The following is a 19,771-nucleotide window of genomic DNA, read 5'->3' on the forward strand; positions in this document are numbered from 1 at the left end:
TTAGGTCTACATTCTGTTTCTTTGTTTTCTATTTGTTCCCTCTTTTTCCCACTCTCTGTCCATTTTCCTGTATTCTTCAGGACTATTGGAATGTGTTTTAGCATTCCATTTTAATTTATCTGTTGTGTTCTTTATGTATAGCGTGTGTGTGTGTGTATTTGCTCTAGGGATTACAATATGCACACTTAATTTTTCACAGTCTACTTAGAATCAGTATTTTAGCACTTCAGGTGAAAGTAGAAAACTAACCATCACAGCCCCCTTTATCCTCTTCCCTGTATGTTGTAGTTGTCATATGTATTCTGCGTGGCTTGTGGGATCTTAGTTCGTTGACCAGGGATTGAACCTGTGCCCCCTACAGTGAAAGCACAGAGCCCTAACCACTGGACCTCCAGGGAAGTCCCTATCACTTTTGCTTTCAGCTGTCAAACATACTTTAAAGAACTCAAGAGGAGGAGGATAGTCCATTACATTTACCCAGATTTTTTTCCTTTGGTCTTCCTTCATTCCTGATGTTCCATTTCCTTCTGGTATTATTTCTCTTCTATCTAGGGAGGTTTCTTTATAACTTCTTATAGAGCACATACACTGGCAGCAAATTCTCTTGAGAAAGTTTTCACCCTCATTCCACAAAGATTTTGGGGGGCACATCTAGAATTCTAGACTGGCAGTTCTTTTCTTTCGGCACTTAAAAAGTGTTTTTTTTTTCCACTTCCTTCTGGGTGCCACAGTTTTTGTTGAAAAATCTACAGTCCCTGGAATCCGTATTCTCCTCTGAGTAACGCATTTTTCTCTGGTTGCTTTCAAGATTTGTTCTTTGTCTTTAGTTTTCAGCAGTTTCATTATGATGTATGTGGGTGTGGATTTTTTGGATTTATCTTTTTTGTATTCCCTGAGCTGCCAGAATCTGTTGGTTTATGTCCTTTGCTAACTTGGGGAAGTTTCAGTCATTATTTCCTCAAATATATTTTTTGCACCATCGTCTTTCTCCTCTCCTTCTGGGACTCTAATGACACAAATGTTACATCCTTTAATTTTGTCCACAAGTCCCCAAGGCTCTGCTCACTTTTTTAAAACCCTTTTTCTCCCTGTTTTTCAGATGAGATCATTTTTATTGATCTGTCTTCATGTTCACTGACTCTTTCCTCTTTTTTTTTTATAAAGAAGTGATTATTTTTTAAAATAAATTTATTTATTTATTTTTGGCTGAGTTGGGTCTTCATTGCTGCGTGCGGGCTTTCTCTAGTTGCAGTGAGCGGGGGCTACTCTTCGTTGCGGTGCGCGGGCTTCTCATGGCAGTGGCTTCTCTTGTTGTGGAGCACAGGCTCTAGACGTGCAGGCTTCAGTAGTTGTGGCATGTGGGCTCAGTAGTTATGGCTCACAGGCTCTAGAGCGCAGGCTCAGTAGCTGTGGCGCACGGGCTTAGTTGCTCCATGGCATGTGGCATCTTCCCGGACCAGGGCTCGAACCTTTGTCCCCTGCGTTGGCAGGCGGACTCTTAACCACTGTGCCACCAGGGAAGCCCGACTCTTTCTTTTATCATATTCATTCTGCTATTGAGCCTATCCAGTGGTTTTAAATTTTTCAGTTACTGGATTTTTTAGTTCTAAAATTTTCATTTGATTCTTCTTCATATCTTTTGTTTCTTTGCTGAGACTTTTTTTTTTTTTTTTTGCGATACGCGGGCCTCTCACTGCTGTGGCCCTTCCCGTTGCGGAGCACAGGCTCCGGACGCACAGGCTCCGCGGCCATGGCTCACACGCCCCCCAGCCGCTCCGCGGCATGTGGGATCTTCCCGGACCGGGGCACGAACCCGTGTCCCCTGCATTGGTAGGTGGACTCCCGAGCACTGCGCCACCAGGGAAGCCCTTTGCTGAGACTTTTTATCTTTCCCTTTATTTCAAGAATGTTCTTCCTTACTTCTTGGAGTACTTTTTATAGTAACTACTTTGAAGTCTTAGTTAATTCCAATACTTTGTTGTCTTGGCACTGGTATCAGTTGATTATCCTTTCCCATGTGAGTTGAGGATTTTCCTCATTCTTTGTATGTTGAGTGATTTTGGATTGATCCTGAATATATGAATATTACATTATGAGACTCTTGGTCTTGGTTCAGTCCTGTGGAGAATGTTGCCATCTTTGTTGTAGCAGACACTCAACCAATTTGAGTTCAGATTCTAAGTCCCTACCAGCCTTCTGTGAGTTTCAGTATCAATTGTGTGTTCAGAGTCTTCATGGTGCTTTTCAGATCTGCCCCTACGTGTCACTCCGTGGCCAGTGTGGGACCTTGGCAGGGTTCTCTCCTGAAGTTCAGTACCCAGAGTCCACAGTATGCTGTTTAGGGTTCTACCTACACATGCTCATCTCAGGACTGAGCCCGGGGGCTCATACACACTTTATGGGGTTGTTCTCCTGAGCTTCTCCTGTTCCACAGTCTCCCCAGTCCTTTCCAGTTCCAGGGACCCCTTCTGTTTGGTTCTTCAGCCAGAAAGCAGGGGCGTTATTTCTCCTGTTCTGCTACCTTCTTCCTGGGACTTAGCTCACATCTGTGACTAAGCAAGAGAAGGACCAAGAGAGAAAAATTCAGTGGGGTTTTCACCTGCTTCAGCTCCTCCAATTGGAAAGGAGGCTTCCGTCCCGCAAAGTTTTAGGCATCTGTGGACCCCTCTGCTGCTGGGGATTTGCTGGGAGACTGGGGCGTGAGAGCTCCAAGAAGACAGAAGCACAGAAAAGGAAAAGCCCTGGGTTTGGGCTCACTGCCTCTGAGAATTAGACAACCGCTTCCCTGCTCCCCAAGCCAGGACCAGCCTTCTGGAGCTCCGCTGATACCTGTTTCTGGATATCGGGTCATATTCAGTCCAGGCTGGCGGTCCTGGAGTGGGGAGGTGGCAGGATCACCACCATGTTGGGGGTGCTGCAAATTCTGATGATCTTCCCTCCTCGGCCTGCTACTGTTTACTTTCCAGAGTCCTCCAATAGCTGCCCTGTCCATTCTGCCCACGTTTTATAGCCACACTCAGTGGGTGAGACAGGACGGAGTGTGCTCACTCCATCTCACTCAGAACCATGAGGAAGCCAGAAGACGGGAGTTTTAGAGACGTTCAACAAAACGTCCAGGTTAAACGGACACATGAGGAAGTCAGAATGTCACTGATGCAGGAGAACTGTGGCTCGTGTGGAGAAGGAGGAAAATAAAAGAGTAAAAGTTGAAGGATTGGGTGGATGGTAACAGAAATAACTGACCTGCAGCATCACGTAAAGGACTGATGGAAGGAACCCTCTCCCTGAGCTTCCCTTACCCCATCGTTACGTATCTAGCCTTGCACAGTGTGAAGGGGGTTCCTTCTCACCCACTCAGGTTGCCAGGTTGAAGGGAATGGTTTACTGTAAGCAAATGAGCTTTATTCCTCTCCGTTGGGGGTGTCAGGAAATGTACACATAGAGAAGCAGGGAAAGGTCTCTCTGAGATTCAAGAGGCTTTCATCTAGCGTATTTGGGTATTTGTATCCAGGTGGTCACCAATGTATATAGCCTCGTGCTGCAGAATCCGATCTGGGCTTGATAAAGAATTAATCTCTTAGGGGACTTCCCTGGTGGCTCAGTGGATAAGACTCCGCACTACCAATGCAGGGGCCCAGGGTTCGAGCCCCGGTCAGGGAACTAGATCCCACATGCATGCTGCAACTAAGGAGCCTACCTAGGGCTTCCCTGGTGGTGCAGTGGTTGAGAGTCCACCTGCCGATGCAGGGGACGCGGATTCGTGACCCAGTCCGGGAGGATCCCACATGCCGCGGAGCAGCTGGGCCCGTGAGCCATGGCCGCTGAGCCTGCGCGTCCGGAGCCTGTGCTCAGACGCAACGGGAGAGGCCACAACAGTGAGAGGCCCGCGTACCGCGGAAAAAAAAAAAAAAAAAAAAAAAGGAGGCTGCCTGCCACGACTAAGACCCGGTGCAACCTAATAAATAACTAAATCTGCTCCCTGGAAAGGATCTATTAAACATTAAAAAAAAAAAAAGAACCTCTTAAAGTAGATCCTCTCTCTCTCTCTCTCTCTCTCAAATAAAGCAAAGCCTTTATTGCAAGAATAACTCTTGCTTTGTTAAAAGATTTTCTGAATGAGAGGACTGCAGATACCGTTAAGTGTCACTGAATTTCAGTCTCCACGTGTTGACACAGATGAAAGCAAAAACCATCTGAAAATCATAAGGCAGCACTTCGGAAGTGGCCGTTTCCTCCAGGGTCTCTGATACTGATGTGATCTTTAAAGTCCCCATTGCCCTGTCGATTCATGTACTGAACATTCTTCCAGTGCCTGACATGAATCCCATTCAGAATTCGTACAGTACTTTAGCCATTTGCCTTCTTCTTCTCTGGTTTGTTTTATTAGTTCATTTGATCCTTATGACAACAGTGTAAGGCAGACAGGATAGCTGTGGCGTTGCCTTGTATTATTTTTACATAGTTGTAATTACAGGGAGAATATAAATTTACATCTCGGTTTTTCATTTCCCACGTCTTTTTCATTTAACAGAAGTATTTTCACAATATGCCATGTTGTCATTATTGCTGTCCTATTTCAGTGGAGTGCCAGAATTAATGTAGCAGAATTGACATAACTTTCTTCTTGTTGAGCGTTTAGTTTATTTTCACTTTTTTTGCTATTATAAAGCATGCTGCATAGAGGTATTTGGGGCCATTTGGGGGGTTAGTTCCTTAGGATAAATTAAATAGATAGACTTAAAAAATATTTTTAAACATGTTTCAACATTAGGGAGGATTTCAAAAGACCACAGATGACCTAGAGAAAGCACCGGTGTGACACAACCACAATTTTCAGATTTCTCCATGTTGCAGAGCAGGTTTTGTATGTGCCAAGAGATTTAGCCAGAGGGAGGTGGGTGGTGTGTATAGAGAAATGAAGAAGGCATTAGCAAAGGCCCAGTGTGTGTCAGAGAGAGGGAAGGAGGAAACTAGCTTGATTATGCAGAAGTTCTGTCTTGAAGAAACCAGCAGCCCATGCTTATGTGAGGTTGCTTTTGAATGACAACAGCATCCCCTCTGCATGTGGCCGTTGGAGAGCTGCGTGGGCAGCCTTGACCAGCTCCAGATGGCAGAGCTCCTTGACCAGCAGCCAGAGATGAAGCTAACTGGTGACGGACACCAGCGGGTTTCAAGCAGAGCGCTTACTGCGGCCTCCAGGTGATCCCACATCCAGGAGGATTTGCCCAGAGCCTTCCCTCCCACGGAGGCACAGATGTCCGTTTGCACGGCTCTTCGTTTTGGCCCCGAGCTGGGCCAGTGGAGCAAAGCACCAACCCCAAAGAGACTAGATGTTGTTCAGTTCCATCCCTCAACCGCCTTGGGTTCTAGGAGAAGGACCAAGTTTCAGAGCTTTTAGGGGGCCTATCCTAATCCGACGGAGCGCGGCTGTCTTCGTGCCAGGGGTGGGGGAAGTATGCAGTTATTTTGCCACGTTACCCAAAAGGATGGAAGGCCAAGGCCGTCTGTATCCAGATCGAATCCGGCTGTCACTGAATCGCCAGCTCTGTCCTTCTCCTACTAAAGCAGTGCAGCTGCTCACAGAGGGAGGGATGTGCCTAGTAAATTCGAACATTTGGTTATAATGCAACCACCTCGGTAAGTCAGTGGTGAGAATTAATGGGAAACACCTGTCGCCAAATTCCTCCTTGTGGCCTTAAACTAGCGGGCTCGCCAATTCATTGAAGAACTACCTGGGATGAATTAAACATTAGTAAAGTGCGTAAGGTACATCCACACCCTGGTGGGAGGCGACTTGAGACTTCGAGCAACTTTGGAAAAACTAAGAAATTTCAAAGTCTCAGACTGGGGAGGACCTGTGGGTTTGTAATCATAGTGTACCCTTTCCTTCCTCCCTAATCCAGTTGGGGCTCGTTGAATTCCTGGACCCTTCTGATTCGGGCAGTGTGGTGGTGAAAAAGGATTTGCTCTGGAGCCGTGTGCACTGTTGCTGAACCGAGGCAGGCAGAGTCACTAGACTGTAGGGAACTTGTCTCTTCCACGGCCCTTTTCCCCACGCTTAGCACAGTGCCTGGCCCGTCGTGGTGGTTTTAATAGGGACCCAGTGAGGTCAGGTGTGCGGGAACCAGCAGATGGCCCCTTATCTCTTTTTCCTGTGAACTGTGAATATTTTAGACCTTTCCTTTTTCCTGGAGGTCATAAAATAAGAGTTATCTTGGATATAACCATTACGACAGCTGCAGCGGAGAAAAACCTGCCTTAAGTGTCATAAAATGTTATCTCCGGATGGAATTGGCATGAAACCCTAGAGGTCCAGCAGCATCTCCCGCTAACAGCGTGCTAACACCTTCTGCTTCCGGCTTCCCATTTAGAAAGGAGACTCTTGAGGGACCACTCCCGGGGCTGGTGGAGACGGCTACCTTGCTGGGACTCTGTTCTCCCTTCTGGAAGTATGGAGGACAACCTAGTCCCTTGGTCACATAGCCACTCCTCACAGATTTGAATCTGCTGTCTTTTTGTGTGTGTGTGTGGCCACGCAGCATGTGGGATCTTAGTTCCCCGACCAGGGATCGAACCCGCGACCCTCCCACGTTGAAAGCGTGGAGTTTTAACCACTGGCCTGCCAGGGAAGTCCCTGAATTCACTGTCTTGTTTCCCAAGTTACTTACCCCTCAGTAAATCCCCTCGACTTTCTCACCATTGCTCATGTGACACGGTTATCCAGTGGGCTTTTGTTTTTCTTCTCAGGTTGGGGGATGCTCTCTGCTTTTTTACACGTCTTCCAAACATTTATTAAATTAAAATACTTGTGCCAGTTTATTACGTTTTCCAAAATGATGGATCCTGCCGAGTCGCTTTGGGCTTAACGGCTGGGGACAGCAAGGCCTGGGTCCCCAGACATGTTTACTGAGATTTGCTGCCCTAAGAGGAGCTGGTTACTCCTTCCAAGGGGTGGGGTTGGACAGAATGGTCCAGGAGCGGCCTGACGGGCGGAAGCAGAGGTGAGTGAAACCGTCTCTCCTCTTTCGGGTCAGGTGCTTCTGTCAGGGCAGCCCAAGGTCAGTTTCGAGTCTGTTGTTATTGTCGGCCTCACACCCATTGACTCATGTGGCGCGTGTGCCGCCCGAGAACGAGCTGCCTCTCGACATTGGACTTGTGAAACTTTGAGTCAGGAGGTCAGACTCCCTCGCTAATGATTTATGAGTTATTCAGAGACAGAGGCCACGCTGTCACCATCTCTTTGCTCCCACAGCAGGCCTGGCACGTGGAAGGCACTTGGCTGGTGCCCAGCGAATGACCACATTCCCCGTCCAGGGGCATCTTTTAGACTCAGCCTCCCTGAGTCTGCCGGAATCTTTTGGGTCCCGACTGTGTCGTTCTCTGAGTTAACTTTCCCTCCGGCTTTCGGCTCCCCACGTTCTCCACCAACATGTGACTGCCCTCAAGTCTGAGTAATTAATGAAGGGGTAGGATAGAGCCGGGCTGGAGTCCTTAGCCCATGAGCGGTAGAGACATCTTTCCAAGTTGACGCTGGGGGAGGGGTTCAACCACCGTCTTTCTTCAGATTGAAGACCCCGTCAGTTGTAAGATTCACCACTATTTTACGCACAAGGAATTAAGATGCGGCACTGCCATTTAAACTATGACATAATGCTCTCTTGTCCCTAGAATCTTATTGTGTCTTTCTTGTAAGAACGCCTATAGAATGACTTGGGCATAGATTATTATGAAGCATCCCTCTTGTCCATAATAAAGAGGAAAATATAAGGAAAATAAGTTGGTTAAAGGGCTTCTAAAGCTTCCTCACGTTCGGAGGCCTGTTCTGCAGTTGCCTCAGAGCCGTTGAAGTGCATGGGTTTCTGTAACATACCATCCTCTCTGCCATCCGCGTGCCCTTTACGGGTCCACTTCCCTTTGGGGAGGAGGGGAGCTCGGGGGAGGGGGACGAGGTGGGGGCTTGTTGTGTTCTATTCCCTGAGGTGGGTGGTGGATTTAGGGGGGAGTCCACTGTGTGGGAATTGATTCACTTTGAGTGATGTGACTACAATTTATGTGTTTTGAATTGATTTTTAAAATTAAAGAGTAGAAGAGGCTCTACTCCTGTCTCTGGACAATGACAGCTGTATCCCAGCGGGCCTGGCTGGGAGCGACGCTCAGACACATCTGATTTCAGAGGTCTTAAAGTGCCAGAACAGTGCATTTTAGGATAACGAGATACAGTATGGATGAAACCACCTAATTACACAGGATTCAGGCCACATTTTTCTGTTTTGTCCTCAGAGCTGTAATGCGTTTGTCTAGTATCTTGCTAAAGCCCTTGTGCTGTTTCCACTGTGTTCCCTTGATTGGCGGGTCTGTAAGACTCACACACACTCACACACACACACACGTGCGAGTGAGGCTCTAGAGCTCATTCCCTTTTGAAACCAGGTTACGTATGTCCCTGTCCCTCCCCCACCCGTCCTCTCTCCTTCCTTGAGGATGAGAGATCATGGCTCGGAGACTCCCTGCGGAGGCTGTGGGTTGTGATTCCTCACCAGCTGCTCAGTTCCCGTCTCCTTAACCAGTGTGGGCTCTGATCCCGATTAAACCCCTGGAGCTGGTGCCTCAGGCAGGGCTTTGGGGTCGCCCCTTCCCTGCACCCCTCCAGCTCTAGTTCTGTTTCGATCACCAAATCAGAATGTTGGCGCCAGTGCTCTTCAGAGAATTCTGCCGTGAATGGTGGCGATTGGTGCTTGCCAGAGCCCCGGGGGACATCTGATGTTTGAGGGAGAGGGACCCTCATGGGCATATTATTAACTATGACGTCTCCAGGTCTGTGATGCTCCATCCCTGCGCCACCGAGGAGATCTTACCTTCACCCAGGAGCGTGCTCCAACCGACAGATACCTGCTCCAAATGCATGTAACATGTGCTTTCAGATTTTTGGAGATCCATTTAAAAAATGTATGTTTCAGCATCTCTGTATCTTTTACAGAACCTGTTAGAGACTTCCACTGTAATAATCAGTGTCTTTTCATATGAGGATCTTCTTGACAAATTGATTTTTAAGTTCGGTGTTTGGATAAAGTTCACATACAGATGAGTTTGTCGGAATGAAAAGAATTTGTGACCCGGTGTGATTCCCATTTTTGCTTTGGCTGCCAGGAAGCTCCACTACATTCGTTGCCCGACTGCAATAATGGGTTTCGATTCCACTGGCCTGAGGTTGCCCTAGATCCACATTGACTGGACGTAAATCTACGTCTGAACAGTTGCACGAACACACTGACATCTGAAGGCATGCTGACACTTCTTACTCGACACGTATTCATTCTTCGGAATGACTCTTGTCTCCTAGCCCCAAGTAGCGCCACATTTCTTCCTGATTCCAAGGCAGTGTCAGTTATCACCCAGCCAGAAAGCGCTGAGGGGATTTATCCATCTGTAGGGCTGCGCTGTGACCAGCCCCTGGCAGAGGCAAACGGAGGTCCTTGTTAGGGTCTCGCTGCAGGAGAGGTTCTGAGCGACAGGAAGCGGGTTTCCACGAGCCTCAGTTGTGGCTGCGGTCCACCTGGGGTCTCTCCTCAGCCCCGCCTCCCTGGCCAGCCCACAGGGTCTCTCTGTGACCTGTGACCTATGAGCAGGAGGGGTGCTCGGGGAACAGATGCAGACGGAGGTGCAGGAAGAGCCTGTGCGCTGTGAGACTGATTGATTGTGGCAGGCCGGGGAGGTGTGGAAGTGGTACCTGCACCCCGTGCTGCTGGGACCCTGCCAGGGCACAGGCGGGCGCATGGGGAGGGGAGGAGGGCTCTGCAGAACCTTGAGGTTTGCAGTCCATCCATCGTGTCCTCAGCAGTCTCTACAGGGCAAAGGAAGCAGCAGCGGGTTGAAAGGTCTCCCTTATTTCCTCTCCCTCTCCTCTCCTCCAGCTATTCCAGTGAGGCACAGTTTTCCTGGAAACCGTGCATTATAAGTCCTCTCATAGCTGAACCGAAACAGATAACAGTAATCTAATCATCGATCAAGTTCACTTGTCTCCCCTCCTCCCTGCAGCCAAACGCAGACGGCCTGTCGACCTTCTGTCAGGTCCATTTGAAGTAAAACACACCTCGGGAGAGCAGAGCAGACCCTCTCCACTGGGGTCCCCTGCAGGTTTGTAGCTGTCACGAGAGGGACAGCCACTAGCTAGGTGCCAAATAAACCTCCGAATTTCTCTCGCCGTTGAAATGGTTAAAAAAAAAAAAAAAAAGGGTTTGCCTTTTGACCAAGACCAGAAGGGCATCCACGAGAATGGAGATGGGATTTTGTCGGCCTGGTGGGACCAGGAGCTTTTTCTCCCTCTTCTATTTCCAAATCTTTCTCTAACGATACATTTACGATAAAGGGAAAAGAAAATAGTCTCCACAAGCTTGACTTGGTGCTGGGGAGAATCCATCTGACGGATGTGTGTGAAGCCCTACATCAGGTTCTCGGCTCCAGCGGCAGGGAAGGTGTTTGTTGGGCGTGGCCCAGGCTTGCCTTCTAGGCCAGCGGTCCCCAGCCTTTTTGGCACCAGGGACCGGTTTCGTGGAAGGCCATTGTTCCACGGACTGGGGGCCGGGGGCGGGAGCGATGGTTCAGGCGGTAGCGCGAGCGACGGGGAGCCGCAGATGAAGCTTCGCCCTCCCACCCGCCGCTCACCTCCTGCAGTGCGGCCCGGTTCCTAACAGGCCGCGGCCCGATACCGGTCCATGGCCCGGGGGCTGGGGACCCCTGTTCTAGCACACAGCACAGACTGGGGAAGGCGATTCGGCAGCCCCAGCAGAGCCTCGCTGCTGTGCAGGGCTCTGACCCTCAGCTCCGCTTCTAGAGACACACCCGCAGGAGAGCATCAGAGAGGCTGCTGCAGGGCCCACGTGGTGACTTGAGAGCCTGGGCTCGGCGTTCACCTGAGTTTTGACTCTGGGCCCTGTCACTTCCTAGCTGTGTGCGGGGGGGGGGGGGGGGGGGGGGTTCCTGCTTCCCCACCCCCACCTGGATTCTCTGATGCTGTGAAAGGAGGGGCGGGTGGGGTGGAGGGAGCCTGAGCCAGCGTGTGGGCTGTGCTGGTCCATTGAGCCTTGTCGTCTCTTCTTTTGGTGGGAGGAGCACCACGTCTGTTGGCTCTGGGACAGTAAAGGAGAGGGAGCTGCCTGAGACGGATGGCAGAGGCAGAGTTCCAGAAGGTTCCGGAGCCTCCCCCGGCCCCGGGAGCCTGTGTGATTGCCCAAGGTCAGCCTGCTGGAGGAGGGCTCAGTCTGGGCACGCCGGGGGCTGGGGAAATCAGGGTTTGAGCAAAGCCCCTGAGGATGTGGCGCAGCAGCCACAGACGGCAATCTCCTTCCGAGTTCCTGCCGCAGCTGGGGCCACGTGGCGCGGGGATGTGGGCGGGAGGTGGGGCAGGAGGTCAGGAAACCTCCCCCCGAATGCGCCCGCCGGGACCACCTCCCCTGGCCCCCTTGCGCTCGTTCTCTTCTCCAAACTGCTGCCACGGCTGCCTGCCCATCACCCTGAGAACCCAGTCGAGGCTCCTAGTGTCTCACCTGGCCCCCCTTGCCAACCTCCTCCCTCCTCAGCCTTCCCAGTTCCTGAACTTTCCAAAGTCATGGCTGCCGAGGGCCTCTGTGTGGGCTGTTCCTCCACCCAGACCCCTGTCCTCTGCTCAGAAGACAGCCTTCTCCAGCCTTCTCGAGCCTTCTCGGCTGGCCCAGCCCCCCTCCATCTCAGCTCACATATCTACCTCCCTGACCCCCAGTCCGAAGAAGCCCCCTCTCAGCGCTCAGAGACGTGGGCTGACTTAGAATTTTAGCCTAATTTGATGGGTAGAAGCTTCTGCCATAGGGCCCAAGAGGTGAATTGTAAAGATGCGGTTGCAGGGAGGTCTGTTTGGCTGCAAGTCTGTAGAAAGCATTTTAAATATCCACGCTGTCTGCAGAGATTCCGCTGTGATTTAAAACCCTGAGTCTCAGAGCCTGTGGCCCTGCAGTGGGTCTGGGGACCTCCTTGTACACAGGACAGAGCAGAGGGATTGAGTGCAATCTGCAGACACGTTCTCTTTGGTCCATGATGGGTTTTGAAATAAATTTAAATTAGTTGCCAGTGTTGAAGACGTGGAAGATTTCATGAGGTAGATTTCAGCACTTTTATAGAAAGCTCTTTAGATCTGATCCCGCTGGGCCCACGATCCTGAGTGGCAGCCGCTGGCTGGCCCTCCTCGGGGACAGTGCAGTCAGTCCCCACTGGGCCCACTTCCTCTGTGTTCTGCAGCTAGGAGAGCACAGGTAGTCGAGTGAGGTGTGTGATCCTGGTGTCTTGAGAGTGACCATCACCTTGTCCTGGACAGAGGCCCGTAATTATGTTTCCTTCCTGGAGAAAGAGGTTGGGGTCACTTCCAAGGCCCTTAGCATAAGTGGCCACTTCACCTGCATCTCAGCTCCGGGAGCAAGGTTGGCTGAGAGATGAGATCCCGGGCAGAGGGACCTGCACTCTGCAGCCCACGCTGCCCACATGGCGCCCAGGACTGGGCCCCCCGTCAATTTTGCTTCCTCTCCTGCAGGGCCAGGCCCCTCACCTTGTCTGCTCCTTCCTGAGCCCACAGAGGAGGCTTCTGGGAAAGGATGACTCATGCACTCCCCGAATTTCCAAGCTAGAAAGGCGCTGGGAGAGCGCCTTGGGCCGGGCCAGAAATAGCCGTAACCATTGGGTCTGACCTTGCCCCTCCTGTGCTGTCAAGTTCTGCTTTGGTAAATAAATGCCGCCCTTCAGACCAACCACCTGAAATGTTGCAAGATACAGTAACTTGTTTCCTTTTCCTCTGAATTTTTATTGATTTGTAAACTCCACTCTTAATGATAATAAAATAAAAAGGGGCGGTTATCTCGGTGCCAGCCCTGTAATACATTTCTATCTCCTTTTTCAGGCCTTTTTCACGTGTATACGTGGTTGTAATTATAGTACAATTAAAATGCACTCACTTCAGTATTTCTAGCACCCAAAACAAGAGGTTGGCCTGCAATAGGATTCAGTGAGTATTTGTTGATTGTGGAATATTGGTTTAACTATAAAGTGAGCATTTTTCTAATTGCATCATACGCTGATTACCATTACATCAAGTTGTTAGAATATATTTGCCACTTCACTATATTTAGATTTTTTTCCCCTATTTTTCAGGGCGATAACTAATGTTGTGCGAGCTTTTTTCTCTACATAACTGTTCTTGACTGTTTGGAATTATCTTCTCAGAATAAATTCCAAGCATTTGAATTCTTGGATCAGAGGAGAGAAAAATAAGAATTATAGAAATTGCTTTCTAAAGTCTTATTTATCCCTATTGCCGGGATTGTTTGAGAATATTAGTTTTATCTTAATCTCATCTGCTTTTGGGTTATAATTTTCAAATTTTTGCTTATTTTGTAGTATAAGCAGGTACCTAATTGTTTTGATTTGCCTATCTATACGTGCGGTTATTAGTATGGGTTGAAGAATTGTCTAAGCACTTAATAATAATACTTCCTCTTGTGTGCCATGCCTATTCGAGTAGTTTGTGTATCTATTAGAATATAGATTTTTAGTTGGATTTGGGTGAATTTATCATACAGATATGATTAACTCAATTTTCCTATCATAGTGGCTGCAAACATTTTCCTAGTGTGTGATTTTCCATTTTTAATATCCGGTGAGTCATTATAGGTGTCATTTTCTGTTCTTTGGAGAGTCTGTGAGTGTGGTTGCCAGAAGGACCTTAGAGATCTAACCTGACCTCAGTGTCTGACGGGGACTCTGGCCCAGAGAGCAGAGACCACAGCTCACCGGCCCTGCTGGCGAGAAGGGGCCAGGGCTACCCTGGCCCTGGCCCAAGACTCCTTAGTCTGTGTTGCCACCTGAGCTCCTAAGACTCCCTGTTGCTCTCCTGGCCCAGAAAGTTCTTTTGAGCTGAGGTGTATGCGTCTCTGTTTTGGACCAAGGCGGGCTTTGTAGGACTCTCCGAAGGGGGGCGGTTGCCACTCCAGTGACACGGAGCCAGCCATTCCATCCTTCCGACTCAGGGCATCTAAAAATATCCCGGGCTGGGGAATTTGGAGGAGCCCGTAATCGATTTGTGAACATGAAGCTCTTAACGGGCAGTGAACGCAGCTTTGATATTGAATTACCCTCAGAAGATGCATTAGTTTTGCAGTATCGGCAGCCACCTGTCTGCCAGGTGTTGTCCTAGATATTTGGGGTCTGTAGAGGTGGAGGATAGGGACAGTGCCCAGGATCAAGTTGGATTCTTACATCAGGAGGGCTTTAACTTACTGCTTAGCTGTCTGCCCATCGTCATGGGGGAGGGAGCCCCAGAATTGGCAGGTGACCCCTGAACTGACCAGCAGGAGACTGGTTTAGAAGCCAAGATCCTAATCCCAGCTCTGCCTACACCGTTGACTTCCCGACCCTTAGAGCGTGTTCATGGTCAGGTCTGGTCATCCATTCAGCAAACGTCCAGTGGACACTTAGTTAGGACTCTGTGCTGGGCACTCGCATGGCTACCAAGGTGGCTGGGGCATGGTCCAACCCTCAGGGGATTGTACTTCAGTGGGATAAACAGAAATGCCCACATCTACCTGTGAAACAAGCAGACTTAGAAATGAGTGTAAGTAAAATGCCAGGGGGGCCACACAGGAATCAGTAAATAGTTTGCACAGGGTTTGAGTGGAGCTTCTCAGAAGAGAGGGCACTAAGCCGGGCCCCGAGGGATGAACAGAACTGCGGTTGGGGCTGAGGGAGGAAGATGGGGGAGAAGGGAGAGGACCGTCCAGCTTCAGGGGCGGAGGAACAGACACCAGAGGTGGATGCCGTTGCCCAGTGTGGCCGTAGTGCAGGGAGGGGGCAGGGAGGAGGAGGTGGGTCCTTCGGCAAATGCTGCTTAGAAACCATCAGAGGGAGGGACTTCCCTGGCCATCCAGTGGTTAAGACTCCGCGCTACGACTGCAGGGGGCGCGGGTTCAGCCCCTGGCTGGGGAACCAAGATCCCGCATGCCGCGCGGTGCGGCCAAAAAACAATGAAAATCTTTTTTTAAAATGTGCCAGCAGATCTTGTGTCTGGTGAGGTGCTTAAAAAAGAAAAGAAAAGAAAGAAACCACGGGAGGGTTTAGGGGGATGATGAGAGGGGACATATATCCGACAGCCAGGAAGGTGCTGGGTCTTGAGTGGGAAAATGCTAAGAAAGGAACCCGGGAAGGAAGAGACGTGGGCCTTGGAGACTCGTGCGCTTAGCGTGTGCCTGACGACACCGTCTTCAGTGGTTGGTGACCCAGCAGGAGTGGGCGGCAGACGGCCATCTGCGGTGATTTCTGTTCTGACTGGCCTCAGCCTGGTCAGCCAGAGGCGGGAGAGGGCCGGGGGGTGCAGCCTCCTCGAGGTCTCCTTGCTTAGTTCGGAGAAATCCTGACGGATGGTGTGTGTTTGTTCATTGTTTGCCCACCATATGGGCAGTAGGAAGATGACGTCAGCAGACAGGTGGCCCAAATTCTGGAAGTTTGGAGCCTCTTACAGGGCATTCGTGCCCTAATTCTTTCCCTTTATACGAAGAGAAGCTCTCGTGGTGATGATGACGTGTCTCTGCTTCCATTCCAGATGCCTTAGGGCCCTGCGGGCCGCCCCAGAGGACTCAGTCCCGGTGGCCAGCGGCTCCCAAGCAGCTCACGTGCGCTCAGCCTCAGGCTCCCGCTGACGCACCTGGGAACCTCGCTCACCAGCCCCCACCTGGCATCCTTGCCGGCAGTGCCCCCCACCCCCCCGAGCCATGGAGGCCCCCGAGGTCCCCGTGGGCTCGCTGATTGACTTCGGGGCCGGGGCCAAGCCATCCACCTCCTCGCCCCTGGAGATGCTGTCCCCAAAGCTGCAGGACGGGGACAGCTCCCCGGGCGAGGGCGCGTCGGAGAGTGAGACCACGGAGTCGGCCGACAGCGAGAACGACATGGGCGAGTCGCCTTCGCACCCGTCCTGGGGCCAGTGCCGCCGCTGCTCTTCCAGCGAGTCCTTCTCCTCCAACCAGAGCACCGACTCGGCCAAGGATGCGGAGCTGCTGGAGCTCCGGGAGTTCATGCGCGGCTACGTGGAGAAGATCTTCTCCGGAGGGTGAGCCCCTCGCAGGGCGCCACCGGCCAGGGCTCCAGGCCTCACAAGCTGCTGGGCCCCTCGCGTCTCCGCCCCACCCCAGTGCACGTAGGCCCCCTTGGGGAGCTTCTGCCACTCCTTCCCTCCGCTCAGGGCCCTGGCTTTGCTCCCGCGGCACCTCAGGTGAGCCCCCATGGGCACGCCTTCAGAGGTGGTTGTTAGCTGGCAGTGACTTAGGGGCAGTACAAGGCCAGGAGGTTTCAGTTACCCGCAGCCCTTGGGACGCTCTCGGGCAGCTGAGCCTTAAGCAGCTGCTAGGATGGGGACCCACCCTCGCACCTCTTTCTGGCCTGGCGTTGGTGGTTCTTGACAGTGCAGACAACGAGCAGTGACAGTGGTAGCACAGGTGGGGCCTGGAGTGAGAGCGGAGGCCGAGGGGCCGGGAATCGGACTCACGGCTGTGGCCGTCTCAGCAGCGGAAAGGGGAGCACGCCGCCAACTCGGTTCAGGCCTCAGGCCTTGACGGCCGGTCTTGCATCGTTCACAGCGGTGCGCGAAATGCTGGCGGTCCTGCCCCTCGGATCGTCTCTGGGACCCGCAGCATCAGCATCGCGGGGTGGGGGGGGCTGAGAAATGCAGGGTCGTGAGCCCCACCTGACCCACTGAGTCAGCATCTGCATTTCAGTGAGGCCTCTACCCGTGCACACATTGCGGCCTGAGGGGCTCTGGCTGAAGGGACCCTTTTCCCATGTCGTTAGAGCGTAAGAAGACTTTCTGCCTGTTGACGCCACGCACCGAGGATGTTCCTCTCTGCTGAGGTTTAGGCCCCTGGTTTGTTAACTGGCAAGGTTGCTTTCCACCTTTTCCAGGTGTGCCCCCGTCTTCTCTGCAGTTAGAAGGGGGAGGAGTTCTAGGATCCTAATATTTGACTGTCCCCAGACTGCTTTTATGTTTGATTTTGAATGCATTCTGGGAGAGCGGTAGATGTGGCTTCCTACTCATTTTGTTTGACTGACACCGAAATTAGTCAGCTTTTTCTGAGTACACCCAGTTCACGCAAAGGGGAGAAAGCCCAGAAGCTCACTAATGTGCCAGGAAGGCCAGTCTAGATCTGTGCCAGGCAGTCGGCGACATGGGACGTGGACAGGTGAGTCAGATGCCTCTTTAGGGGCCTTCCACAACGCCCTGCAAACGCCCGGCAAATTCTCACATTTCATCTGGTGTCGGTGCTTGGGATAAGTGAGACCAAGATGTTTTCTATAAAACCTTAAATGAATGAAACTGCAGAAGCCAGTGGATCCTCAGCCTCCTGCTTCCCCCTTTTTGTCGTTACATTTGGGGTAGAGTACTGGCCCCCCCCCCATGAAGATGATTGGAAGTGGTTTGAGATCAGGTGAGCATTTTGTCCACCCTGGCGGGGGTGACCCCCAGGCCTGGGGTCCCCCGATCTTCACCCCTCACACGGAGCCGTGGAGAGTCAGAGAGCAGACCGGCTCTTCCGAAGTGCAGAGGAATAAGCAACCATGCCCTGCTTCTGACGGCTGGAGGTGGCGTCAGACCTCTTGTGTTTCTTGGCCCCAGTGGGCTGCTGAGACTGAGCACATTAGGAATTCTTGAATCCAGTCGATGGCTCCGTGCCGACCTCAGCAGCAAAGATGGGGGGCGGTTGGATGAGCTGGAGGGCCAAGCCCTCGGAGAGTTATGGGACCCTTGTGAGTACCCAGACCTCACTGAGGCAGGAGGTCGGGGGAATGCACGTGGGCTTTGGAGCCAGGAGGTCTGGATGGGGCTCCCACCTGCCACTCCCCAGCTGTGTGTGATCCTCCGAGCCGGGCTTCTCATCCTGGAAACAGAAGTAATAGTGTTTCCTCTCGGGGTTGCCCGGAGGCTGAGATGAGCGTCCGCACTTGGCGGGGGCGAGTTACCGTCGGGGTTCCGTGGTGCGGATGCCGAGGGCCGACAGCACCTAGGAGTTCCTCTCCTTCCTATTTCCCTACTGTAGCCATTTTCGTTGCAGAGGATTAAAGCTTTCCTGTCTTTTCCCTTTGCCCTCTTTTCCAGGGAGGACTTGGACCAGGAGGAGAAAGCCAAATTCGGAGAGTACTGCAGCAGTGATAACGGAAAAGGCCGGGAATGGTTTGCCCGGTACGTGAGCGCCCAGGTAAGAGGGGTGACGCGGGGCTGTGGTGTGGGGCAGCCCACCCGCTCTGGAGAAGGGAGTTGAGGAAAACGATCCCACCGGAAAAAGAGTAAAGCTCGTCTAGAGATGTTATAAAGTCTAATTAGAGTAGTGGAAGATGCCCCACTAGAAAGGAATGCTGGGCTGTCAACCTCATGAAATTCCAGAAAAGTTCGCTTTTTTAAAGACCAGCACATGGGCTATGTCCACACATGTTTTTATTAAATAACCTACAATATTCCATTTTTGTAAAGATAAAATATTCAAGAGAATGACAGCCATGTATGTAAGCTCAGATAAACAGTAAGTTTTAAAAACAGCCAGTAGGTTCTTTTTATTTTTTTCCTGTAAAGTGGATTAAGTTCTTCGTTTTTAAAGTATTTTTTGGTCACAAATAATTTATTCTTCCAAGAAAAATTAGAAAATACAGATAAGCAAAAACAGAGAAACTGCCCATACCTCACCCACCCAGAAAACAGCCAGCGTTGTCATCTTGGGGTCCCATCCCTCTGTAGTTTCCCACACGAGGGTGAGCGCGCGAAGCTCCTGGTTTTAAAAGTCTCACAAGGAGACGCAGGAAACACCTGAGTGATGGTCGGGGGTGGGGCAGCCCTCTGCTGGGTCCCGGTCTCTGGGTAGCAGGGCCTGTCCTGGGCTCGAGCCCCAGCTGTGTTTAGAGATGCTGGGCGGGGTGAGCACGCAGCCCCTCTGAGCTGGGTGCACCTCCGCCAGCGGCCGCCTGACGCGGCTGCCCTCTTCCCGGACAGCGCTGCAACTCCAAGTGCGTCTCGGAGGCCACCTTCTACCGCCTGGTGCAGTCCTTCGCGGTGGTCCTATTTGAGTAAGTGATGCTGCGGCTTAGCGCCTCCGTCCTGACCTCTCGTCCTCCCTCCCTCCCTCCCTCCCCACCTGGGAGACGCCAGTCGTGAGAACCAGCCGCATGCGTCATCAGCTCAATTGCTCCCCCTCCCCCACCACCTCCCTTCCCCCGCGGCGGCAGCATTGTCTGGAAGTCGTGACCAGTATCCAGTATCTCACGGGTGGGGGGGGGGGCGGCGGGGAGTGAGCGGTCCCCACCTGACAGCAGCAGGCCCCGGGACAGGCTGTGATTACACAGCGGCCCTGCCCTCCTCCAGCTGAGGTCTGGGGTTCTCTGGATTTCCTGTGGTGAAGTACTCTAAACCGGGTCACCGCCCACTAATGAGATGGTTGGGTGGCATCGCTGCCCTGAGGTCTAATGAGGCACCACTGGGGCCTTTTATCGCCGAGGACAGCGTGGGCTGGGGAGAAGGGCCCCCCACCTCCGTGTGGCCGGGGCGGGCCGGCCACCTGCCTTGAGGGGCTCCTGCTAAGGCCCGCGCACGGCTCTAGGACTCCTGACCCTCTTCCTACATCCTGTCGTGCATCAGAGCCGCACGCGCCCCCCGCAGTGTGAACCGGAGCGGCCGTGTCTACCTGGGGGATCGTGTGGGTGGGGGAACTGCGTGGGGTGGGGG

The 19,771-nt window shown here is 51.9% G+C and overlaps 1 protein-coding gene across 2 annotated transcripts in view; it reads left to right on the forward strand.

The window, feature by feature from the left end:
• The window catches only part of KIAA0513 (KIAA0513 ortholog), a 59,406-nt gene that overhangs the window by 21,651 nt on the left and 17,984 nt on the right, over positions 1-19,771 (forward strand). For both annotated transcript variants that reach the window (XM_067720662.1, XM_067720663.1), the window contains exons 2-4: positions 15,614-16,117; positions 18,158-18,257; positions 19,043-19,116. In XM_067720662.1, coding sequence (XP_067576763.1) covers positions 15,783-16,117; positions 18,158-18,257; positions 19,043-19,116 — 509 coding nt within the window. In that variant the 5' untranslated portion in view covers positions 15,614-15,782. The remainder of the gene's footprint in view (positions 1-15,613; positions 16,118-18,157; positions 18,258-19,042; positions 19,117-19,771) is intronic.

The sequence above is a fragment of the Pseudorca crassidens genome, chromosome 20 (genome assembly GCF_039906515.1).
Source record: "Pseudorca crassidens isolate mPseCra1 chromosome 20, mPseCra1.hap1, whole genome shotgun sequence".
Lineage (NCBI taxonomy): Eukaryota > Metazoa > Chordata > Mammalia > Artiodactyla > Delphinidae > Pseudorca > Pseudorca crassidens.